General features: G+C 30.3%; 6 protein-coding genes across 6 annotated transcripts in view; 1 reads left to right on the top strand and 5 right to left on the bottom strand.

Annotated features, from left to right (window-relative positions):
- Positions 1-492: 492 nt before the first annotated feature.
- On the bottom strand, positions 493-3,874 carry HELRODRAFT_194205 (hypothetical protein). The gene is made up of 4 exons (XM_009031165.1): positions 2,890-3,874; positions 2,221-2,612; positions 1,955-2,098; positions 493-1,644 (listed from the first exon to the last, which is right to left on the bottom strand). The coding sequence occupies exons 1-4, from the start codon at positions 3,716-3,718 to the stop codon at positions 718-720; spliced, it is 2,292 nt and encodes a 763-aa protein (XP_009029413.1). The 5' UTR covers positions 3,719-3,874; the 3' UTR covers positions 493-717.
- Positions 3,875-6,054: 2,180 nt separating this feature from the next.
- HELRODRAFT_194206 (hypothetical protein) lies at positions 6,055-14,781 on the bottom strand (the record flags this gene model as incomplete). The annotated part of the gene is made up of 18 exons (XM_009031166.1): positions 6,055-6,620; positions 6,989-7,152; positions 7,336-7,420; positions 7,873-7,962; positions 9,563-9,650; positions 9,754-9,886; positions 10,034-10,139; positions 10,255-10,342; positions 10,744-10,821; positions 11,272-11,394; positions 12,279-12,395; positions 12,795-12,854; positions 12,993-13,145; positions 13,560-13,677; positions 13,883-14,013; positions 14,106-14,249; positions 14,443-14,471; positions 14,739-14,781. 18 exons carry the CDS (start codon positions 14,779-14,781, stop codon positions 6,211-6,213), a joined length of 2,160 nt encoding a protein of 719 aa, XP_009029414.1. The 3' UTR covers positions 6,055-6,210.
- A 2,086-nt stretch (positions 14,782-16,867) lies between these two features.
- On the top strand, positions 16,868-17,479 carry HELRODRAFT_136103 (hypothetical protein; the record flags this gene model as incomplete). The annotated part of the gene is made up of 3 exons (XM_009031167.1): positions 16,868-16,968; positions 17,070-17,294; positions 17,407-17,479. Coding segments are annotated over 3 exons (399 nt in total), but the record flags the coding sequence as incomplete, so codon positions are not given.
- A 1,685-nt stretch (positions 17,480-19,164) lies between these two features.
- HELRODRAFT_181356 (hypothetical protein) lies at positions 19,165-20,021 on the bottom strand (the record flags this gene model as incomplete). Its single annotated transcript, XM_009031168.1, has 3 exons — positions 19,165-19,278; positions 19,374-19,457; positions 19,899-20,021. The coding sequence occupies 3 exons, from the start codon at positions 20,019-20,021 to the stop codon at positions 19,165-19,167; spliced, it is 321 nt and encodes a 106-aa protein (XP_009029416.1).
- Positions 20,022-20,529: 508 nt separating this feature from the next.
- HELRODRAFT_181357 (hypothetical protein) lies at positions 20,530-22,423 on the bottom strand (the record flags this gene model as incomplete). The annotated part of the gene is made up of 5 exons (XM_009031169.1): positions 20,530-20,565; positions 20,906-20,980; positions 21,808-21,905; positions 22,102-22,231; positions 22,376-22,423. 5 exons carry the CDS (start codon positions 22,421-22,423, stop codon positions 20,530-20,532), a joined length of 387 nt encoding a protein of 128 aa, XP_009029417.1.
- A 1,080-nt stretch (positions 22,424-23,503) lies between these two features.
- The window catches only part of HELRODRAFT_194207 (hypothetical protein), a 5,631-nt gene continuing 2,076 nt past the window's right edge, over positions 23,504-27,058 (bottom strand). Inside the window, exons 5-11 of the mRNA XM_009031170.1 lie at positions 26,299-26,373; positions 25,875-25,929; positions 25,470-25,543; positions 25,017-25,196; positions 24,396-24,479; positions 23,746-23,998; positions 23,504-23,711 (exon numbers count right to left, since the gene is read on the bottom strand). Coding sequence (XP_009029418.1) covers positions 23,939-23,998; positions 24,396-24,479; positions 25,017-25,196; positions 25,470-25,543; positions 25,875-25,929; positions 26,299-26,373 — 528 coding nt within the window. The 3' untranslated portion in view covers positions 23,504-23,711; positions 23,746-23,938. The remainder of the gene's footprint in view (positions 23,712-23,745; positions 23,999-24,395; positions 24,480-25,016; positions 25,197-25,469; positions 25,544-25,874; positions 25,930-26,298; positions 26,374-27,058) is intronic.

Raw genomic sequence — 27,058 nt, forward strand, 5'->3', positions numbered from 1 at the left:
AAACTAATCAATTGCTGTACTAATATGATATATATATGTGATATATATATATATATATATCACATAATATGATATATATGTGATATATATATATATATATATATGATAGTCTTTAGGTTAAGGTCATTCATATATTCACGAGGCATTGAGCAAAATAATTTTAGTACTAGAGTTATAAAATCTTTCTTCAATTGTATAGACCACATGCAATTTGTATTGTATAAAGTTTATTAGTAGATGTATTCGTATATCAAGACATGCGCATGGATGTATCAATCAAAATAGAAAGTTAACTTGCATAGATTGAATTTAACAGGAACAATGTAATAAATAAATTAATAATTTAAGTTTAAAATTTTGAAAAACCACGAAATGAATGAAAGAAAGAATTAATGAAAGCACGCATCTGAAAAAGTCAGGTTGCCCTGAGACAACTTAGGTAAAATGTTTTTTAAAAGTAAAAAATTTTAAAATAAATGATTGATAAAAGCTAAAAAAAACAAACAATTTTGATACATAAGTGCATATATACTTTATGTTAAATATAGATAAAGTTAAATATCTAACAACGAACAAAATGTAACGAAAATTAAACGAGAGTTTAAAACTTAACAAACAAAGGTGAGATTGCATGTGCAATTATACATCAAGTGAATTAGGTTGAACCTTTTGAAAATAATTCTTGAAAAATCAATCAATAAATAAATGAAAACCAAATCATTTACATTTATTAAAAATGTACCAAAGAATAACTAGCGACCCCAGGACTAAAGATACATTGAACGCATTTTTAAAGGCTAAATTATCTAGAAGTCTATATTTAGTATCTTCCTCATCCTTTTCCTTTTTTATATCTTCCACGTCATCATCGTCGGCGTCGTTTCCATCTACGTCACTACCGTATAAGTGGTGGGGGTGATATGTTTTTGTTGATGGCTGGTTTTGTTGTGATGAGGATGGAGTTGTTGATGTTGATGTGACAGACGTTATTGTAGTTAATGTTACTGACGTTGTCGTTGTTGCTGTTGTTGATGTGTATTTTGTATGTTCATTCTTATTATCTCCAACTTCAAACATTTTAATGATATTTCTGACACTGACAACATCCTTAACCCTTTCGGTCATATTATCGTGGCTTCGTTCGTCCTCTCTTGCGTGTTCATCATCACAGATGGCTCCAAGTCCTTTATTTTTGTTCTCTCCGTTTATATTTTTAAAATTTTCATCATCTAGATGATGATTGCCTCTTGTTGGTTTTTTATCTTTGGCGTTGTCATCATCATTGTCGTTGCTGCTTGCTTCGAAAGACGAAATGATGTCACGAACGTCGTTTTTTGTTTCTTTCTCTCTATCGCTTTCGCCATTTTGGGTTTTCCCATTTTGTTGCTGCTTAATAACATCACCGACACTACCATTATTAATATTAACATAGTCGTTGTCATTGATTGTTGTGGTTTCAACAACAATGACATCTTCATCATCGCCTTCGCTTTTATTGGTTGTCATTTTGATGACGTCATTCTCATCTACGTTCTTACTGGTTGTCGTGATGGTGTCGGCGGCATCTTCCCCATCTTCACGGTCAAAGGTCAGATACTGGCTAGCAATACTGCTGCTGCCCATTTCCAACTCTGTCACTGTGTTCTAAAAGTGTATTTTGATGAAGTTTGGAATAAAAAGCGGTGATAATTTCTGGAGAGCAGTGAAAAAGGTTAGGGAAAGATGAAAATTTAAAAAAAAATATTGTTGAAAGAAGCAAGTTTGAAGAAATGAACGAAATTTAAATCAAACTTCAAAATTTAAATTTATCTATGTATCTATTCATTTATCTATCCATCCATCCGTCCATCTAACTATCTATCTATCCATCTATCATCCAACCCATCTGTCTGTTTATCTATCTACTATGATGAGAAAAATTAATACATTGAATGATATTTTTAAAAATACCTACCCAGCCCCCATTGTTGACTATGAAGTCTCCGGCCTCTGTCTCGAGCATGTTCGCGATGGACTCTGCAATGGTTCTTGTGTACCTGACACCATCTCTTAGACAATCGAATAATATCCTCTGGCCCAACACTAACAGCAGAGCCACCTATTTTAAAAGTTTTATGAGTTTTTTAATTTTTTTGTTTGTGATATGTTTTGAGGTAAAGAGAATTTAATCAGATTAATGAGATGAATGGTAATGTAATTATTTAATCTTGAAAAACTAACTCTCGACCAGCCGGATTCAATTTTAGTAACCAGTGAATGGACGGCCCGTCTGAGGACGAATTCTATTTCCTCATGAGCACCATTCAAGTGCCAGATGACGTCCTGAACTGCTGCATTCAAATCAGCTTCGTATTCGAGGTTCACTTGATCTCCAAGGGCCCTCAATCGTTCGGCAACTTCACTTTCCGGGATCCGGATTGATGATGACGATGAGGAAGGAAGAGGAGAAGGTGATGGTGGAGAGGAATTATTCAATGGTAATGATGACCCTGAGACTCCATATATTGGAGGTGGTGGTGGCGGAATGTTTTCGTCACCTCTTACTTGAGGTAGCAAGACCGGGGACATGACGGAGAGTCTGCGCGAGGAGGAGGTTGAACTCAAGTACTCGTCTGCAAAAGATAATGCAACCAAATTAGTGAGTACGATGAAAAATTTTAATCTGAAGTTTACATTTTTTAAATACATCATTAGAAGTCTGATGTAGACATGAAGCAGCTTAATTTGGTGTTAAACCTGAATCACAAACACATCTCCTTATTCAGACAATTAACAAATTTCAAAACTACTTAAAACTATTTAAAAAACAAAAAATTGAAAAGCAAATCTCTATTCTTAAATGCCAACAACTGAATTTTTAAAATTAGAACCAAAGATTATAAAAATCACCTTCAAGTTCAGTGAGGGCCTTGTTAATTTCCTTCTTCAACTCCAATGTACTTGAAGGAAGATCTGGTGAGCTGATGACTTCCTCATCGTTTAGATCAGTGATGTCGAAGTACGTGCTACAGAGCTTGCTGCTGGTAGACATGCTTACACTGTTCTGTCGACTGTTAGCTGTTGTCGAGATTTTGGGACTTAGCGGGGAATCAGTTTCAAAAGAAGGAGAATCAAAAGAATCAAGAATATCATTATTTGAAAATGTTTTTCCATCAAATTTATCTGATTTCAGATGTGTTGTTGAATAATTATAAGAGGACACAGGAGATATAGGTTTGAAATTATAGAACCTGTTATTCTTGTCAAAATCTTTTTGAGAATGATTCTTCAAAGAAACCGAAGGTGATTCAAATATTTTATAATTTTTTCGCTTCTTTATGACAGTAACAGTTGGATAGATATTTTCATCTTCTGCAATTGTTGCCATGCTGGCAGGATTTCTTCTTTCAGAAGATTTTTGCAAGAGTTCCTTGAACAGATAATCACTGAAAACATGCTTTTCCGGCTTTCTACCTTCAGAACCTGAGTCTAACTTTCTGACTTTCTGCTTAACTTCCTCATTTACGCATCGGACCCTTGCAAGATGTGCCTCTGAATCTTTCAATTTGTCAATCAGCGAAACCGAAGGCAAATTTTTCAAACTTTCATTCTGCCATTCTCCATCTCCCGAAAGTTCACTTTTCATCGTGGCAGACGTCTGAGCGGGGACCAAACCTAAAAAATTGTAAACGACCACCCTGGTTTGGTAGGAGAATTCCTCACTCGAAATTGATGACATCTTTTTAAAATTTTTGAATTTAATTTACAATTTTAATGACTGCCTATGATTTAATTTTGTTTTATTAAAAATATCTTTTCAATGCAAACGATCCGATCGTAATTTAATCAAATTTCCAGTTAATATCCTTCGTACGATCAACTACCCGAGCGATATTTGAAAAACAATAAAAAAAACATCATTTCAAACCAAAGATACAACGACCTTTTGTTAATGTTGATGCTTCGTACGCACTACTCTTTTTGCACCTCGTCAAAAAATTCTTTTAAATATAGCCAGTCAATTTAACCAGTCAGATAGAAAATCACTCACTCACTCACTCACTCACTCTCGTGTATATATATAAATAAATATATATATATATATATATATATATAAATATATATATATATATATAATATTAATAAATACAAAATGGTTAAATACTAAAGCACGACATTTATTGAAAAATTTCTATGTTTATATACTTGATATATATATATATATATATATATACACACATATATAACTATATGTATATATATAACTATATAGTTATATATGTGTGTGTCTATGTGAGTTTCTGTGTAATAGTAGAAAAGCCTAAACAAAAAAGAATAAAAAACTCATATATATATATATATATATATATATATATATATATATATATATATATATATATATATATATATATTTACATGCAGGTAAATAAAACTAAATTATATAAATTTCTATATCTTAATCATCATCATCAAGATATTATCATTGTTATCTTCATCATCATGTTCTTTATCATCATCATCATCATCATTTAACGGTAGTAATAATACTTTAATTTGTAATTATATCAACAACAATAATAAACTATATATATATATATATATATATATATATATATATATGCGAGTGTGTGATAGATGGAATGCTGCAAATGATAAATGAAAGAAAAAGATTATAAATAAATATGCAATTGGGGAGGTCTTGGAGGAAAAAAACTCTCAATAACGAATCCGAACTATGACGTCATCTCGCAAAAACGATCATCCGTAAAAAAGGTTAACCAAAAACTATAAAATAAATAAAAAAATTAACTGAAATTAGTAATCATGTCCCGGTTGTAATGGACGATAATCTTATGTTAAATATGCAAAAAAGAGAACAATCACGTTGCATAAATTAACACTGCGCTATTAATAACTTATCCCACTGGATTTTCACTCCTTAAAACTTCAAAAACGAAACACGTCATGGTGAATGAGCATCTCCTCAGTGAGAAGATAACTTGAAATAAAATATATATATATATATACGAATGGGGAAAGGAGTGAATAGAAGAATGAATGAATGAATGAATATATGAATGGATGAATGAATGAATGAATGAATGGATGAATGAATGGATGAATAAATGAATGAATAAATGAATGAGTGAATTAATTAATTAATTAATTAATTAATGGAAAACGAATGAAGGAATGAATGAATTAGCTAATTAATTAAAAAGATAACCAAACGGGAAAACGAATAAAACAAATGAACGAACAAACGGATGAACAATTAAATAGAACACGAAGAAAACACAAAATGCAACATGTATGTATTGTATATATATATATATATATATATATATATATATAGATTAAAACTTTAACCTAAACGTTATATCTATTAAAATTTATAGATACATACACATACATACACACACACATATATACATACACATATATACATACACACATAATACATACATACATACATACATACACATACATGCATATAAATTATTGAGTAGAACTTTACTTAAATAACAAACTAACAATCTTTTAAGTTAAGTAATTCAATTAAAATATAATTATTTACGTATGTATATACAACAAGATCATAAGAATGAATGAATGTGTATATATATATATATATATATATATATATATATATATATATATATAGATCATAAGAATGAAATGATATAGCTATCAGAATACTAATACACACACACACACACACGCACATATATATATATATATATGAATGTGAAAGCTATTGTAAGGAAAATAACTAACAATAAATTTTTGAATAATTTTCCAGATAACAATTAAATTATTATTCATAAGTTAAACAGATGCTGTGAACGAATGAATGAATGGCTGGATGATAGAATGAATGAATAAAATGAATGAATGGATGAATTAAGGAATGAATTAATTGAATTATAAACCAAAAATGTACTTTCTCTGTATGTTTAACTACATATAAATAATAATGATGCGACACATTACTTCATGTGTTACCTAACGAGTACAATTCTACCGACGATTTCCTAATTTCAAAATCATAATATTATATTTTCAATCTCACAGCAACCATAATTTTATAATTATAGCAACCACAATTTCATAATTTTAGCAACTATAATTTTATAATTATAGCAACTATGATTTCATAATTGTTGCAACTATAATTTCATAATTATAGCAGACATAATTAGACACTCTGTATATAAATTCAATACATTTTTACAATTTCGTAGCACTTACCACAGCACCAGGAATTGATATACTATCATTAGAAATAGTAGTAGCATCTGTAGTAGCAGTAGTAGTAGTAGCAGCTTGCGTAGTAGCAGCAGCAGCAGTTGTAGAAGCAGCAGCAGAGGTAGTAGTAGTAGTAGTAGTAGTAGAATTAGAAGTCGTAGTATTTTCGTCATCAATCTGATTATACAATCGAGAAATAGTGGCAGTAACTTCACGTGACAGGCTGCTGATCTGTGATTGGTCGATTTCATCGACGTCTGTCCCCTCGAATGTTTTCTGGCGATCTGATTGGTCGACGAGAGCCGACCTTTGACCAATCCAATCGCTGTGGGGCGTGGCTTCGTTGATGTTTTGAGGCTCAACTACGTGACACGGGGTTGATAGGGAGTTCACTGTTTGTTATTTGTAGAATGTGAAGGTCGTTCCTATCGTTGTCGTCAACATCATCCAACATCGTTATTATTCAACCATCTTTTCATCAATCCATCCGTCCATCTATCAATTTTATCTATTTATTCAACAATCAATCAATCAATCAATCAATCAATCAATCAATCAATCAATCAATCAATCAATCAATCAATCAATCAATCAATCAATCAATCAATCAATCAATCAATCAATCAATCAATCAATCAATCAATCAATCAACCAATCAACCAATCAATCAACCAACCAACCAATCAATCAATGCATCCAACAATCTATCCATTCATCCATCTTTTCATTCATTCATTCATTTATTCATTCATTCACTCACTCGAACAACTCGGGCTAGAAGCCGTATAGCTGGGCGTACCTTCAGTGAATGACGTATGAGTGGGCGTGCTCGTCGAGGTGAACGAACCAATCAGATGAGCCGGAGAAATCACGTGACGTGTCATCTCCATACTTACGGGTAAAGAACCGCTGCTATTTGTCGGTCTAAAAATTGAAAAAAATTAAGATAACTAATTAATACTATATTATATTATTAATTTAATTACAATTATATAATTAAAATTAATATAATATAAATGAATAGGAATAGATGGACAAACATGAATAAGCAAGTAAAATAAATAATAATAATAATAATAATAAAGATGATGACGTCATCATCCTAACTTGTCGTGGCCAGTGGTTAGGTTCAAATCGGCCATGGACGACGTAGGTGGGGGCGTCGCACTGGGCAGGACATCAGGCCGTCCACCTAACAACAACAACAATAATAATAATAACAACAACAACAATAATAACAACAACAACAGTAATAACAACAACAACAATAATAATAACAACAACAATAATAACAACAATAATAATATTAATAATAATAGGAACAATCTTTTATCAAAATGAAATCAATCGAAAATTATTAATAACATATAAGAGTGCATATAAGAGTGTAAATAAATAAATGTAAATAATTTATAATTTTTTTTATAAATTTAAATTTATAAATTTTTTTAATTTTATAAATAAATTTATAATGTAAATAATTTATAATAATAATAATATTAATAATAATAAGCCCTTGCAAAACGATGTTACGAAACACAGAGCGATTGGCTTGAGGTTAAATGTTAACCACCAATCATCGAATGCTTCTGAACTGCCGGATGGCGTGTGAATTTTAAACACAAATGCCTGCATACACTCGACCTTTATCGTTAGCAGCTGCAGTTGTAGTAGTTGAAGTGGCTATCGGGGCCGTGGCGAGAGACTTCTTCTGTATTGGCGAGTGCTTCATCGCTGGCGATGACGATGATGATGAGGAAGATGAAGATGATAATGGTGAAAATGATGATGATGAAGAAGAAGATGATGATGAAGATGATGGTGAAAATGATGATGAGGAAGATGAAGATGATAATGGTGAAAATGATGATGATGAAGAAGAAGATGATGATGAAGATGATGGTGAAAATGATGATGAGGAAGATGAAGATGATAATGGTGAAAATGATGATGATGAAGAAGAAGATGATGATGAAGAAGAAGATGATGATGAAGATGATGGTGAAAATGATGATGAGGAAGATGAAGATGATAATGGTGAAAATGATGATGATGAAGATGATGATGAAGACGATGGTGAAAATGATGATGATGGTGATGATGATGATGAAAAAGAAGATGAGAAAAAGGAAGATGTAATGATAACGATGATGATGATGACGAGAAGATGATACCGCAATCTTCTTATTACTAAAATTTATCGGTCCTAGAAGAAGCTGCAGTGAGAGAGAGAGAGAAAGAGAGAAAGAAAAAGAGAGAGAGAGAGAAAGAAAGAAAATGAGTGTAAAAATACACCTTCATTCCATCACCACAAATTTTCAAATTGCTAACATAACATGCAGATGGTAATGTAGTAAAAATGGAAGAAAACATCTTTTAGAGAACTTTCAGTTCAAAAAATATCAAAAATCATTCAAAATTATTATTGTTATTATCATTATTATTACAAATATTATTAATAATAAGAAAAATGATGATAATAATAATAACAATAATAATAACTTCAAAGACAAAAATATAGAAAAGAACCCAGGGATTAAAACCAAAGCCAAATCCATAATTAGTTAAATAAAATCGAAACTTTTATTAACAACAACAACAACAACATCCTCATCATCATCATCAATATAAAAAAAACATCATCATCATCGTGATTATTATTATTAACATCATCATCATAATCATCCGCAGCCCCAACTTACTCTGGTCAGTAACAACTCTCACTGTATAACAATAGAAAAAAAAAATAATAATAACAATAATAATAATAACGACAAATAATAATAACAATAACAATAATAATAAATCCAGGGTTCTGCCTCTGGATGAACTGAACTAAACTAAAAGAGAAAAATCAACAAGTGACAAATAAACTTACACACAAAAACATAAGCAAAAAACCGAAATAATTTAAACGAAAAATCATCATCATTGTTATCACTATTATTGTTATTATTATTGTTATTATTATTATAACATTTATTTACATAAATAATAATAACATCAAATGAATGTTACAATTTTTCTAACCAATTTGGACGAGTTTCTTGAACCTGACGGCACCTTTGACCTGCGGCTGGTCCACTATCCAAAATAATAATAATAACAACAATAATACTAATAATAATAATAATAATAATGAGAAATAATATCAAAAACAGTTATAAATATACGAACTCATGAAAGCACAACTGACGACAAAGACAATACCGATTGTTATTATTAAACATAGAAATTCAGGGAACAAAGAATATTAATAATTATTACAAATAATAATAATTATTATTATAATTACTATAATAATAATTATTATTATTATGAAATTATAACGAACGCGATGGGATTTTCTTGAAGACAGTCGATGTGAAGAAGCTTTGAAACCTCTGCGCATAGAAACCCGGCCTGTGCACTGAAATCGTATCCTGAAATTGGGTCAGGTCATTTGGCATCAGTATACGTCAACACAGTGACCTAAATAGGTCAGACGTAATTGGGTCGGTTAATAATAACAATAATAATAATAACCCCATCGTGAACAATGGACTTGACAGCGTGTTCTAACTTCTTGGCCAGCCTGTAATTTTGCAGGATGTCGATGATGCCTATGAAGAGCAGGAGGCGATCACCTTTGAAGTTTCTGGCTGGAATTCCCCCGGATCTATTTTTAGATATTATCATCATCATCATTATCTCTATCATTATTTCTATCATCATTATCATCCCTATCATCCTCATCCACATCATTATCATCATCATCATCATCTCTATCATCATCATCCACATCATTATCACCATCATTACTAACGGGACTTCATCTTCGTCGATTTCTAGAGGTTCACTTTTTGCGTGGATTGCTTCCATTGTTGTCGAGAACTGAGCCAGTCTCTGGTGAATCGATCTGCCTCTCGTTACTAAACAACAATCAATAATTATAATTAATAATAATGAATTAATAATATATAATAATATAATTAATATAATATAATTAATAATAATTATTATTATAATTATATTTTTAATAAATACTTTTTCCTCCTCCACCACCACCATCGCCACTGGAAGCAGTTGCTGATTGGCCAGCTGGAGAGTCATGCTCACTTTCCTTTAACGATTCCTAATTAAATTAATTAATTAATTGGCTAATTAATTAATTAATTAATCGATCGACTAATTTGGATGGCGGGATGTTTTAATGATTAGAAGTGCCTGGTTTATCAGCAGCTGAGTTCCATTGTAAGAAAGGTTATTTTGTATCTAATCAGTGTGAATGCGTCCATTGGAGATGTTGTTTTACGTAAACTAAACAACAACAAAACGTCATTAACAAAAACAACATCAACAACATCGCCATCATCAACAACAACAACAACATCATCAACAACAACATCAACATCATCAACAACAACATCATCATCAACAACAACATCATCAACAACAACAACATCATCATCAACATCATCAACAACAACATCAAAAACAACAACAACAACAACATCAGCAAAAGCACGAGCAAACCCTTTCTTTCATAGCCTGATCCAAGTTATGTACGGACATCAACAAGCTGTAATCCATTATCTGAAAACTTTGTAACACCTAACGAGGTGATAATAATGATGATGATGGTGACGTAGTTGATGATGATGATGATGACGTAATTGACGATGATGATGATTAAAATGATGTTAATGGTGATGACGCAACTGACGATGATTTAAAATGATGACAATCAAATTAGCACGCAATCATGACAGCACGAGACATCGTGGATTCTTAACAAACTATAAACAAACTCGCCAAAAACAGTAACGTTTAACTTTCAACCAACTAACATTTCACTCATTCAACCAACCAACCGTCTAACCAACCAACCATCCAACCAACCAACAAACAATCAATAATCTAACTTATAAGCACATCAGCATCAGCAGCATTACAATCGTCTCTTACTCTCTCCCACCCTTTCTACTTCTCTCTCTCTCTTCTAACATCATCATCGTCATGAACACTCTTTCTTATCCTCACTATCTCACGCCAACAACTAACCCTGCAATCTCTCTCGATAGTTTTAGAGAGGGCACTGAACGTGTCAGCCTCCAGCATGATTCCTTCCGGGTGCAGGCCCTGATAATCCAGGTCCTTCAGCGTCGGAGACTTCTTCGATCTTTCCTAACAGTAATTCGGACATCTTCAGTTAGTTTAATTTCAATTTCCAACTAACAATAATTCGGACATGTCTTCTATTTAGTTTAATGCCAATCATTTTAACTTATCAATTTGCCGCTTTTTTAGACTAATTTATTACTTTACAATGACGTTGAGGCAAAGGATTAACAGGAAGAGAGTTTTTTTTCCACGGTAACACATTTATCATTAAAACTACATACATGAAATTAATTTAAAGTAACTTTAAACTTAGTTAACGGAGATTGATTTAATAGAGAAAATTCAAAAACATATCATTTAAAGGCGGAATTTGACACTTTTCCATTTTGGATAATACGGTTTTTACGAAGCTATGGTGTTTTTTATCGTTCGTTACCTACTAAGACCCACACTGCTGCATTGTTACTAAACGATACTTCGTTCCGATTACAAAACTGGCATTTGCCACGAACAAATGTGATTGAATTGATGAGAAAACTCAATTTTAATGAAAGAAGATTTTGTTAGAAACATCTCTTAATGCTTATTTACATACGACGAACTTGCTATGATTGAATCTAAAGATGTGATTCGCCGAAACGCGAATCTATTTGAATGAATAATAAGGAAGTAGGATCATCTTAAATTTCTTTTTTAGCTGGAAATATGATCATATTATTTTTAATTTATTCCTAAAATTAATGACCCATTTATTTATTATGTCGAGTGATTGAATTTTTAAACTTTTTTATAACATTAATAGCGTAGCAAATAAAACATTAAAGCCATCACACTGTTTCTCTAGCTTTTATTTCTCACATTAATTTAATTAAACATCACATAAACCAAAAAAATTACAATAAAAATAATTTTAAATGAAAAGCTACGTCACGAAACTTTCGCCAGACCTGTTTCGACGCCTTCCTCTTGTATGTACTGCCCTTCAAATCGTACTTTTCGTGCATTTTGATTGACATCGGTAGCAAGTTATTCATAACAACGAATCTAATGTTTTTGCCACCACACTACGAATGAGTTTGATTATTGCCTAGTTGGCGAGTTTTGATTGGCCAAGATTTGGTCAATTTGATTGATTTGTGAGTTTCGATTGGCTGGATGGTTTGTTAGTTGAATGGCGAGTTTTTATTGGTCAATGGTTAATTAATTTGGATTGATCTGTGACTTGTGATTGGTTGGATGGCTTAGTTAGTTGTTTGAGTTGAGAGTTTTGATTGGTTAAATGGCTAGCGGACAAATTTGATTGAGTAAATGAGATAACAAATTGATATTAGATGAGTTTTTAGATTCAGCAAATATAGAAAAACTATGAACGATCGCGAACAATTCAAACGACAACAGCAAAATAAATAAACAACAACAGCAACAGCACAGAAACATAAAGATAAATAAACAGCGACACGGACCTGATAACAAAACAGTCCATAAAATTTTGGCAACAATGTCCTTGGGTTTTGATTCAAATTCTGTGGAGTGGAGAAGAGAGAAAAATAAAATTGAAAGTTTAACTCATTCATTTGTTTATAAAATCATTCACTAAATCATCCACCCATCCATCCATCTATCATCCATTAATCCATCCATTCATCCCCTAATCAACCGACCATATAATATCCAGGCAATAACTTCTGTAGAAAATCAGCCTCCTTATTGCTCACGGTCTTAATGATGAATTCGTCATCTTCGGTTATGTAAAAAATACTACCACTGGCACCCGGGTTAGAAAGTTCTTTGAGAGGGTAGTTCGACAGTGAGATCTGTTCACGACAAAATTATTATTATTATTTCTATATTAATACCGTAGTATCCTCATCTTACGCAATTTACTGTGATAGGAACACGATTTGAACATAATTTAATGTTGATTCTATTTCTCTTTGTGCCCATTTAAAATGTAAGGCGAGCATTGTAGAATATCTATATAACTTACATTATAAGTTTTATTATTTTAACTTTATAATTACAATGTATGTTTTAAAATGAAAACATTCTTTATATAACATGACGAGCTTCGGAGATTATTTCATGACATTTTACTATATATATATATATTTTTTTAATTTTGATTATCATTGACAATTATTGTTTCTTTCATTTCATGTATGTTTTAACGATGAAAATAAAAAGGCCACCACGCCGCCATAAATAACTGAAATAGCAAAGCAGCGCACCAGAAAGTCGTCTGGCTGGATTCCAAAGAGTTCGCGGAAATATCTGAAAGCAACCGGGGCGTACGTTTTGAATCGGAAATCTGAATATTCGTGGGGCGGGGTCGACGAACTACCATCTCTAGAGATAAAAAAAGAGTTTTTTTTTAAATTAAAAAAAATATTTTTTCTAATTTGATTCATTTTCAACGCTCTAACAACGCTCTAACAACAGAACCATTATAAGCATCAACAATAAGGGTATCAAGAATGAAATTTATAATAATGATATAAAAAATAATTAATAATAAAAATAAAAATTGGCAAAAAAAATTATGAAAACAAACTTGGGGAAAAAGACAGTCTCAACAATTGAAAAATCTTGCAGTAATAAATCTCTTTTCGGCTTACTGCTCAATGAAGTAATACTTTGGCCAATACCTAATTGTATGGCGGACATCAATTCTGTCGTCGTTTTCTAAAAACATATAAAATTATCAATAGCATATTATAAATATTTAATTATTTAAGGTTATATATTTATTAACATTAATTAAAATTCCCTTTAACCTTTTTGTAGGTTACAGACCCATCCTCATTGACCCTACGATGTCCTAATTTTTTTGTCCTATCGTGCATAGTACCATAATGTCGGTCATTTTTGCCGTGGACCCCAGCAGCTGGAGATCCTGAAACTGAACTGCCAGGGTCAACCTATAAAATATGAAATTAGAAAAAACAATGAAACAAACAAATCTTAAATAAAATGATTACATTTAAATGGTTCTTTAGAATTATATGGTTCTTTTGAAATTTAATTTTTCAAAAAAACTATAAATTTATTTAATTGAATAAATTTTAAAAAATTTAGTCATTAATATTTATAACTTTCCAATTTTATTCTTACCTCTATTAGACTTTGTCTTGTCTTAAGATCTGCATATTAAATGTTATTATATTATTAATTATATTATTATAAATATATTTAAAATAAAAACTGAATAAAGTTTTTGAATTGTGAGTCAAACAAACAATACAAAAAATATGATCATTTATAATTTTATATTTCTTTGCTAATTCTTTTTTTACTATTTCTTTACGTCCTACCTCGGGAAACCGGGTCTCTGGACGCAAAACGAAGATTGATTGATTGATAATAATTCTTTAATTTTAATCATTATAAAAAATGTTATTTCTTCTGACTTGGGTCCCCAGATAGGCTGGCTTTTTTGTGCACTTCTGCCATCCTGAATAAAAAATAAATTATTCTTGAGAAATTATTTTATTTTGAATTTCAAGACAAGAAAAAAAAAATTTTATTCTAAATCTAACAGATTCTAAAGATTCTAACTACTAAATTAAATCTACCTAAAAAAGGTAATTTATGAATTAATAAAAATTTTTAAATGATCAGAAACTATTAAAAATAAAATTTAATTTAAGTATTTTATATTTTATTTTACCACTAAGCAAGAAAATATAAATATTATATTAATCAGAAATATTAAATTTCAAATAAATAAATTAGAAAAAGCAATTCTTTTTCATATATTTTATTATTGTTTAAAACTTTATTAATTTAATTTTTAATATTTTAATATTAATAGAAATCAAAATTAGGGACAAATATGAGAAAAAAATCATTCAAAATCAATTTTATAGAAAATCTAATTTGTCCCATTTTTTACCTGGAATAAAAATGGAATGTTTGAAGTAAATTTGAGTAATTTTATCGAATTATTTTGAACTATTTTAAGACATTGTGATGTCTTTTTTGATCAATATTTTATCCAAATTAATAATATTAAACACTAATATTATTATTATGTATTCAGAGCTGGAATGCTAACATTTAAAATTACATCAAAATATACATTTTATACCTTTTTTATTTTATATAAATTTAATATATTTAACTGTTTATATTCAATTTTAAATAAGATATTTATACTAATGAGAAATTAAGTAAACATAAACATAAAAAAAGTTTTTCACAAATTTTTTAAAAGTTTCTTATCTTTGGAGTTAAATCGCTTTTCCTTTTAGTCGAAAACGTTAATTTGTGGTAATTTACTCTGAATATTCGGAATTTATTTTTAAAAAATATTTAAATACGAAATAATGTTTAATAAAAATTTTATTCATTTTCTCGTCCGTACTAACTGGCTCACTTTTCGCCCAAGCTTTACGCATTCGTCGTCCCCAGTTAGATCTGCTCACAATTTGAATTTGATAAATTTATTTTTAAAAAGAAACCTGATGATACTACCTGAAAACTTTTCCCGAATGTTACTACTTTCTACCTCAGCCAAAGTTAAAGTTTGGAATGTTTTTTATGTTCTAAATTAGCTGGTTTTGTTTATAACTTATAAATTAATTGATGTTTTTTACTTTATCCAAATCCTAATCTAATAAAGTCTTTGATGTTGGTAATAGTGTAGTTAATAGTTAACAAGGTTGGTGAAATACGAAAAAATGCAAACTCAATGCCTAATATAAGTTTTATTTTTGTATCAGCATGTTTGTATGTATATTATATTTTAATATCTGAACATGAGTATCTATAAAACATAAATTAGTTTTTTAATATAATTTTTTTTTGTTTTCCCAGAGCAGACATATCATCTGCAGGCAATGCCTCGCCAGATTTTGCACATCCCTTAATTTGGTATCAACTGTTCCCCAATCACTATCCTTGATCTCACTAGAAACTAATCATCACAGCAACAACAATGAAACCCCACTTAAATGTACCTATTTAGTAACACATTCGCTCAACAATCAACTGACACACGAGAAACCGACCTGTTTTCCTAACCACTACAACTCGTTCCAACAGAATTTCAGCGATTCTTCGAGTGTTGATAATTATTTCAAAAAATCTAACCCATCTAAAAACACACCTTCATCACCTTCTCAGAGTTACATTAAAAAATATAAATTATCAGATGATGATATTGTTTCAAGAAAATTAGGGGTGACATCATCACTAGCTCAGGGTCCATTGTTGAGAAATCGAGAAATAATTTTTTTCAACAATCACCTCATCCCCAGCCATCTATTGTACAAATTTGAAATTTTTGATTATTCTAGTGATAAAAAAGTTAATAAAGGTGATGCTGATAATGAAAATGATGGCAAAAATATGAATAGGAAATCTGCAGATGATGATAGGAAACCAAGCAAGGATAAACTGGAGACCGTGGAAAGTATTCTTATTGAAAATGTAAAACTTTAAGTAAATTTTTTTAATATCTGTTTATTTATAAGTCTTATTTAATTTAATTTAATAATTGGTATCTTTTTTTAAATTTAAAAATTTTTGCTCGCTCCAGTTTTCAAAAATTCTTTCTGAGAAGCACGATTTCAGCATCTACACTAAAGACATTGAGTTTGTTAATAACTGGTTTCCTGATAAAAGCTATTCAACAGTGTCAGTTCACAGCTTTTATATTGTTTTTTTAATATTACAAAATTGTATTTAATATTATTAGCTATAAATTTTTTTTTCATAAATTAAATTTAAATCCTCAGAGGTACAATGCAATATGCCATAGAGTTGGCTAAGCTAAAAATATACGTCCTCATGCGATTGGCCAATTCCAAAATGACCTTACTCAAGGTGACCAATCACGTCGAAGATAGCTCTGTGAAGATAAGATGGAGAATTTTGGGAATTTCCCACTCGAAATTTTTTTTGAAGTTTTTCAAAGATAATTCTAAAAATAGAAATGGTGATGATGACGATGATCTAACAGAGTAAGCTAGAAGAAACTATTTATAAATTATGGATACGTGTATGCGTGCGTGTGTGTGTGTGTGTGTTATTAAAGATGCTCATTAATCATTCAAATTTAAATTTGATTGACAGGTGGTTGGATGGCTTTTCGACATTCTACGTTAACAAGAAGGGGCTGGTTAAGAAGCACATCATGGAGAGGGTAGCCAGATGCTTGCTTCTTTTTGATACATTATTTCTAATTTATTTACGTTTAATTACTCTAATTCTTTCTTTAATTGATTTTTCAATTTTATTATTATTTATTCATTATTTAGTTAATTATATATATATATAATGTTTAATTTATTATATGTATTTATATATATTTACGATTAATCACTTAATTTTATTAATTAATTTTCACCTCTATTTAATCATTATTTAATTTCTTTTATAAATCCAATTAATTTTTAATTTAAAAAAACACTTTTTAAATGTTTAATAAGGTCATCCCCGAAGATACAAAAGTCACTCGGCCCAAGCAAAGCATTGCCGAGAAGCTGGGCCTAAAAATACCCTTACCTATTCCGAGCTAAATTATAATTATTATAATTCTTACTCCTTCTTTCAGACTCTCTCCTCTCTCTCTCTCTCTCTCTCTCTATCTATCTATCTATCTATCTATCTATCTACCTATCTACCTACCTATCTCTCTTTGTCTATCTATCTCTCTCTCTCTCGATCTTTTTTTAGATTTTAATAATTACTGATGTTTTTTTATTATTCCTGAGTACTTTTTTTAATTATTATGAATATCATTAGGCCTATTATTATTATTACTTTGTTTAATGTTTTTTTACGATTTAAAACTAGCCAATAAATTAATTACTCATTTAATTAATGTACCTAGATGCGTAGTTTACTGCATGGATTGATTTGATTGATCGGTTGGTTGGTTATTACTTTGTAAATATAAATTATTCTGCGAATTTAATTTTTAAGTTTTTGTTTCCCTCTCTCTCTCTTTCTTTCTCTCTTCCGTTTTTTTTTCAGTCTCCATTGACAGCTGAATTTTTAGTTATCATGCACATTTATTTGAATAAAAAATTTTCGTTTAAATATTGGCTGCTTGATTGATTGGTCGATTAGTTGGCTGCTTGATTGATTGCTTGGCTGCTTGATTGATTAATTCATTTGTTTTTTTTTTTTTCTTGCCGTACTTTATACTGTTACGTAAATAGAATTTTTTTCAAGATTTGCTGAGACATTAGAAATTTGGATTATGTATTTCGTTTTTATAGTTAAAGTTAATTTTAGTCGGTTAGTTGATTGGTTGTTTGATTGTTTTGATTGGTTGGTTGATTGATTACAGTTGCTTGTAGTTGTAGATTGATTGTAGTAGGTTGTAGTTGCTTATTACCTTAAACATCACTTTCACCCACCATCATCTATGAAGTCATGTCATGTTATGGAATTTCGAATGAAAATAAAAAAACAGAATGGCAAAGTGTGTCCTATGTCTCTTGTTGAATGATTAAAATTCAACAAACACGGGCCTCTGATTGGGTTACCTATTTATTCACATCATGACTTGTTAATAATTTTTTTAGTAATCTCAATCATCATGTCGATCAAGTATAGTATTGTCATTCATTCATTCCACCATTCATTCATACATTCATTCGCTAACTCATTTATTCAATCACTCAGTCATTCGCTCTCTCATTCACTCGTATCATCATCATCATCGTGATCAAAAAGAAACGAATTTAGAGCAAGCCTTGATTGAAATCCATGACTCTCGGATTTTAATACGTACAATCATTCATTCAATCATTTACTCATTCATTCACTCAATCATTCACTCATTCGTTCACTAATTTATTCACTCATTCATTCACATCCTCATCAGAAAAGATTCTTCAATCTCTTGATCGGATTGAGACCATGTCTCGATAGGAACCCCTGGCTCTCGTGTTTTATTGTTTTCATGTGATTCACTGACAGAACGATGAGGATGAACTGAAAATTATTAATTATAGTTATAATATAATTATAGTTATAATATAGATATAATTATATAGTTATAATAATAACAAAATGATAAACCAGCAAACTTTCAAAATAGCCAACGATCCGATGATGATGATGAGAACATTCTTAATCTTTGCTACTTCCTCCACGACTGCTTCGAAACAGGGCTTCATAATTATAATTATTATAAAGCTAACATTGTTATTATCATTTAATTTGAGTGAAGTAATGGTTAAGGCGTCTGGCACTGCTGTTTCAGTGACCTGGATCGAATGCAAAGAGATCTCCGGCCTATCGCATGCAATGTTGCGTGTTGTAGTATGTGTGTGGTGTATTGATTCACATGTATTTATACGTACTGTGTGTTTGCTGTTCGTTTCTTTATGGAATAATAAAGAGAGTAGTGCCGAAAAATACAACTGCTTTAACATCGTTAATAAATTCTGAAAACGAGAATAGCAATTATAACGGAGTCATACATAAATTTTATATTCGTTGTTATGTTTTAAAGATGGTAAAAAAAGAAATAAAGAAATAGAGAAAGAGACAGAAAGAGAGAGAAGGAAAGAGAGAAACTGAGGCGAATTAAAACAAACCACATCAAAAACCTTGTGATAGATAAAGGATGGATTTTCCTTCCTCTGGCACATGGAGAGTCCCACATAATCCGTCTGGTCGATGATGTTGTATCCCATTTTTTCGCAGCAGGTCGTTGGCACGTAGTTCTCCATCCCGTCCCAGTATACCTCTCTGTAGTCCGTATAGTTGTTCACCCCACAGCATTTCAGCTACGTGTGTGTGTGTGTGTGTGTGTGTGTGTGTGTTACGTTTAAGAGAGAGAGAAGAGAGGGAGAAAGAGATATGGAGAGATAATTATGATATCTTCGTTAATCCACGCTAATTTCTGTTAAAATATGATATTCCATATATTTGATAGCGTAATAGTAAAATTACCGACGTCAATTTTGGGGTTCAGGGTTCGAACGCAGTTCAATTCCAAAAATAAACGGACGATCAGGTGAACGAACGAATGAACGAACGAATGAATGAATAAAAGAATGAATAAAAAATGAAAAAATGTGATAGACAGATCGGAGAGGAACTCACAAGGACTTGGAATGCGTGCCACATGAATGTAATGGTTTTCGTAGGCTCATCCAAACGACCCATATTTACAATGTCTTCAAATTGGCGGGAAATTTTTTAATTATTATTATTATTTATTACTATTATTAATTATTACAATACAACTACAATAACTATTACTATTATAACCTGATTTATATTTATTATTTATTATTATTATTAATTATTATTACAACTACAATAATTATTACCAATATAACCTGATTTATTATTATTAATATTATTTATTATTTTTATTATTATTAATAATTATTACAACTGCAATAATTATTACTATTATAACCTGATTTAAAGTGACGCAGACTCTTCGATAAGCCTTTCTTTATGGGAGCTTCAATCTTTTAATTGTCAGTGTTTCGCCATTCAAATTGAAAAACGTCATATTAAAATAAAAGAAATAATGGCATAATAATATAATAATAATAATTATTATTATTACTATAATAATAATTATAATTATAATGCCTACAGTTTTCGGGAAAAGAACTGCAAAAAGTAGGAATGCAATCTCGGCAATGATGAGGATCGTCAGGGCAGCGTTGTACTTCAAATAATAAAAATTAAAAAAAATATTATTATTATTTGTATTATTATTGTTATTATTATTATTACTACTATTATTACTATTATTATTATTGTTATTATTATTATTATTATTATTGTTGTTGTTATTATTATTCGAATGCGACTACTACTACTACTGACTGGGTCAAAAATCACAGAAAACTGTTCAGTCCCTTGATTAACAAAGTTTTCCAACTTATATAAAAGCCAGTTAGCTGGCATGTACAAACATTCGCGCAATCATTTTCGCTGAAGTAATTCTATTCGTTGGCATTACATTTAGAGAAGATTTTACAAAAATTGCCCTTTCTATACCAAAAACATTAGAGGCTTCTGTTTCTTTGTTGCCGCGAGGTCTCCAGACATCAAGAATTCGATCCAGAACATAAATATTCAGTTTAAGATGCCTCAAATTTGATAATTCAAACGATTAATTTATCTTCACGCGATCATCTTCCTGCTGCACGCTAGCCACCCAATGCATTGTTGCAAATATAAAATTAACAGTTTCGCTTCCGTGTGACTTAACAACGTTTTAAAAATACAAATGATCGGTGTTGGTATTGTTATGTCAGACTGTAAATACAGCAGTAGGTAGCTGAGCACTTGAGAAGTCTTACTGCGCGATACAAACTGATACACGACACGGTATGATACGATACGATACGATATAAGTAACGATACGATACACATACAATACGATACAAGCACGATACGATACGATACGATACGATACAAGCACGATACGATACGATACGATACAAATACGATACGATAGAATACAAAATAACTTTAATTGCCACCAACGATTATAAGCGGTATTCGATTATTGATGCAAGTACCACAAAAGCCGAGAAATGTCAGTACACATATGAAGGAGCCAAGGATTACCAGCACCCATGCACCTATTGTTATTATTATTGTTATTATTGTTGTTATTATTGTTATTATTATTATTATTATTGTTGTTGTTGTTGTTTGTTCTGTTGGTGTATTTACTAGTTAGTCGTATCGCTAGTGCGTTCAACCGTATAAGGTATGAAATGATCAGAAACAGAGTAAATAAGAAATGACAAATTAGTGCAAACTGGCGCGGAATACCTCGATTCATGGCCTGCACTACCGGATCCATGTAGCTCTCTTTAACACTCATGTACTGGAATATTGAAAATATCACGTCAGGTTTGTGGAGTGCCAGAATTCCCAGAACCAAGATGGCGCCGCCTATAACCTAGTCACGTGATGATGGTGGTGACGATGATGACGTAACGATGTTAATGATGACCTGGTGTTGGGAATGATGATGACGATGATGATGATGGCGAAGTGATGATGACGATGATGGCGAAGTTATGATGATGATGGTTTTACTAACCATTACAAAAATATTTAGAGAGAGTAGGACTGATTTGGCGCAGGCCATAATTGAAAAGAATATAAAATAATTGATCTTTATTCAGGTGTAAATTATTATAATTGTATTTATTAATATTATTATTGTAATTATAATTATTATTACTATAATTATTCCTCTTATTATGATCGTACTACAAAAATTCATTAAATTTTTTCATTTGAAACACGATTGTTATATAAGGTATCTTTAAAAACATAAATACTGTTTATTTTATTTTATTATTATATCATTAATATTTATTATTATTATTGTTGTTATTAATTATAGTTATATTATATATTTTATGACGACGAACTCTTCCTAATGGGCTAGTGAAAAAGCTCTCAGCTCGGCTCTCTTCGATTTATTTAAATCACCGTATGCAAATTTTAAAAGTAATATAACTTAGTCATATTATTATTATTGTTTCTATTATTATCATAATAATAATAATTATATATATATTATTATTATTATTGTTTCATTATCATTGTAAAAAATAAACTTTAGGATGTTTTTGACAATTCGATTTTATACATTGCCGGCTGGAGGTTTAGCTAATAACTTAATTAATTATACAGTGCGTGTCTCGTTTCGTTTCGTTTTAACGATTCAGAGTTCCGTTTCGTTGTAAAACAGCTCGTTACACATACACGCACACACACACACACACGCACATACACGCACACACACACACGCACGCAAAACACACACACATGACTGAGAAAATGCAAAGACTTTTTACTGTAAAGTATAATTAGCTGAAAGAGAAGGGATGGAAAAATTCGGAAAAAATATATAAATTATGGTTATAATTATTATATATATATAATTAATAATATAATTATTATATATATAAATATAAATTGTAAAAAATGTTTAAAAGCGAATAAAATCATTATAATTAGATCTGAAGCGGCGAACAGACGTTTTCAAGATTCTTTCAATAATCACACTCTAGCCATAGTCGGTTCATAGCGTGTCCTTATAAAATGGCAGTAGAAAGGTTATCATAATTATACATACAGGTCACACACACGCACGCACACACACACATATATATATATATTCGTCATAAATATATATTATATATATTCTTTTATATACATACATATAAAAATATAATATTTTATTGTTTTACACCATAATCAATTAGAAATAACGAAATACAATAATTATTAATATTAGTTTTGTTGTGTTTGTTATTATTGTTGTTCATGTTAGAATGACTCTCATAGCACGTATGGAATAAGCGAGCCAAATCAATGGAATAAAATAAATACGTAGATATTTATTCATTCGTTCGTTTGTTCGTTCGTTCGTTCGTTCGTTCGTTCGTCCATTTCCAAATTCATTCTTTCTTTCATTCAATCATTTATTCATTCATTCGTTCGTCAAATCTTTCAATCACATAATACATTTAGTTATACTTCTACTAGGAAATCATAGTTTGCATAAAATAAATAATTTCAACAGCAATAATAATAATAATAAATATAATTATAATTATTAATGTTGTTATTTTTATTATGAAATTTTCGACTATGCATATTTATCCGAAGAGCTCTTCATAATGTATATGGCCATTGCCAACAGGAGGATCTGAATGGATGAATGAATGGATGAATGAATGAATGAATGGATGAATGAATGAATGAATGGATGAATGAATGAATGAATGAATGAATGAATGAATGAATGGATGAATGAATGAATGAATGAATGAATGAATGAATGAATGAATGAATGAATGAATGAATGAATGAATGAATAAATGAATGATAACTGGCTGTTTGGCTGATCAGATTCAAGCAAATAATAAATGAACAAAAGAAACGAACGAACGGATGAACGAGTGTATGACTGATTACATAACAAGACATTTAGTCATGAATAAATAAATATATATTTATAGATAATAATAATTATTATAATTATGATATTATAAACTAATTATGAAATTATGAATTAATTATGAAATTATGAAGTAAAGTACCACCTCAACAACAATGACACCAACAATCCCGCCAATGATGTAGCCCTTGTATTTGCTAATCTCATCCTGAAAAGCCTTAAAGCATGACTGAGAAAAAATAATTTTTTTTTATAAAAACTATATTTAATTATGATAAAATAATATTATTTTTATGATGTGGTATTCTTTAATTATGACGTAATTTATTGTCAGCATACGTAATGATATCTTGCAGTTCACGTATTGTTTCATTTTGTACAACAGCACAAGCAACGACAACAACATCAACACCACCAACAACAAAAACATCATCAACTGCAACACCACCAACAACATCATCAACTACAACATCATCAACAACATCATCATCAACAACAACATCAACAACAACATCATCAACAACGACAACATCAACAACCACAAAACACTGACTCTCTCATTGAAATACTCAATATCTCCCAAACAACAACAACAACACTAAAAACACAACCACAACTTCAACAACAACAACAACTTCAACAACAACATCAACAACAACAACAACAACGACACTAAAAACACAATCACAACTTCAACATCAGCAACAACAACAACTTCAACATCAGCAACAACAACAACAACATCAACAAGCACAAAAACACTGACTCTATCATTGATATACTCAGTATCTCCATTAAAACACTTCTCTTTATCCAAATAATCCGACTCATCTTGTGGGTTGTTGGACTTCTTCTTACAACATGTCACAGGAACTGCATGTCCTTTATCACTAATAAACGTTACATTCTTGTACTCTATGTAGCTCTCCACAGCGCAGCATCTCATCTAGAGTTAGGATCGCATTATAATTGAGTAATTATGTTTCATTTTTATCTATCTTACTGAAATAATAATAATGATAATAATAATAAATAACAACAGTAATATTAAATAACAATAATCATAAATTATTTTGCCCCGTGGTTTATTCTCCAGGGAATTCCTTGCATTTGAAGCCAGCCAGTCTTGCAACAGCTTGTCTTAATCATTATTACGCCATGTCGGATGATTGCATGTGTGTATATGTGCGTGTGTGTTAGTTTAAAAATTAATGTTTACCGAAACTTGTGTGATATGCCAGATTAGAGTGAAAGATTTTGAAGGCTCCCGTAACTCCTCATCAACTGGATAATCTATTGTTGTTAGACGAACATATCAATTGATTAATCAATTACTCATTCATTTCTCCACTTTTTCATTCATTTCTCAATTTTTTCATTCATTTTTTCATTCATTCATTTATTCATTCGTTTGTTCATTCGTTCGTTCGTTTGTTTGTTCATTCGTTCGCTCATTTATTAATTTACTCATTCATTTGTTTTTTTCTGTCTTTCGTTTGTTTGTTCATTTAAAAAATCCATTAATTAATTAATTCATTTATTTACCAATTTATGCATTTATTTATTTATTCGTTCACTCATTCGTTCATTCGATCGTTCGTTCATTCGTTCACCTCAAACCTACCGGAGCCAAACTTTTTCAAACTCTTGTGCATGTACTCTTTAACAGGTTCATCAATCTAGTTTGGCAAAATAAAATAAATAAAAATAACAACAGCAGTAGAAGTAGTAAGGATAACGAGAAGTCTCTTATTTTCAAACGCAGGCCGATAAATGATTCAAACAATGAAATGGTGAAATGATGAAATCCCATAAACGAAGCGTCTATAAAAACCATCACTCCTAAATTTCAAGAGAAAGAGTACAGGTCGGTTGAGTATTCTCAAATTTATATCATAAACTGTTCCTACTATAGTAAATGCCGTATGACAACCACCTTACAACAGTCTCTACCAACTCATCCTTAGAAGAAACCGGCCACCAAATTTTAGACAATAATAAGAAGAATAATAAGAATAACAAGAATAATAAAAATAATAATAAACTACCTTTGCTGGGTAGACCACGGCTAATATGAGGAAGGTGATCTCACCAAGAATGACGACGACTAGAACTACAACATACTGCGTGACGTCATCATCACAATTATTACGTCATAACATCATAATTATTACGTCATAATTTCATAATTTTTTTTACATTATAATATTATAATTATTACGCCATGACTTGTATATGCATTTGTGTACGTGATATCTAGCTATCTACAAAGCGTTGATATCATTTGCATGGAGAAACATGTGTCAGTTATTATTATTATAATTATAATAATAATAATTATTATTATTATTATTATTGTTATTATTATTATTAAACATGTGTTATAGATTAGTAACATTAGCCAGCCAATAAATTTTTAATTCTATATGGCTTACAAAAAAATTATTTATTTAGGATTTAATTGGTTGAGTATTCTCATTATTATTATTATTATTATTATTATTATTGTTGTTGTTGTTATTATTATTATGCTATTTCAATTTATTTTAAATTCAGTTTTGATAAAATTGATTGAATGTATATGTATGTGTATGTATGTAAGAATATGTATGTGTCATACAAGTATATGTATGTGTATATACAATGAATATGGTTTTAAAAATGCATGAATAAAGTTTATAAATTCTTTTATTTTTATTCTATAAAAAATAAAATTAATAGAAAAAAAATGATCAAACTGGTTAAAAATCAGTCAGCCATTAGTCAGTAGAAAAATCTTATTAGAAACAATAAAAATGCAACAACAAC

Source organism: Helobdella robusta, assembly GCF_000326865.2.
Source record: "Helobdella robusta unplaced genomic scaffold HELROscaffold_70, whole genome shotgun sequence".
Lineage (NCBI taxonomy): Eukaryota > Metazoa > Annelida > Clitellata > Rhynchobdellida > Glossiphoniidae > Helobdella > Helobdella robusta.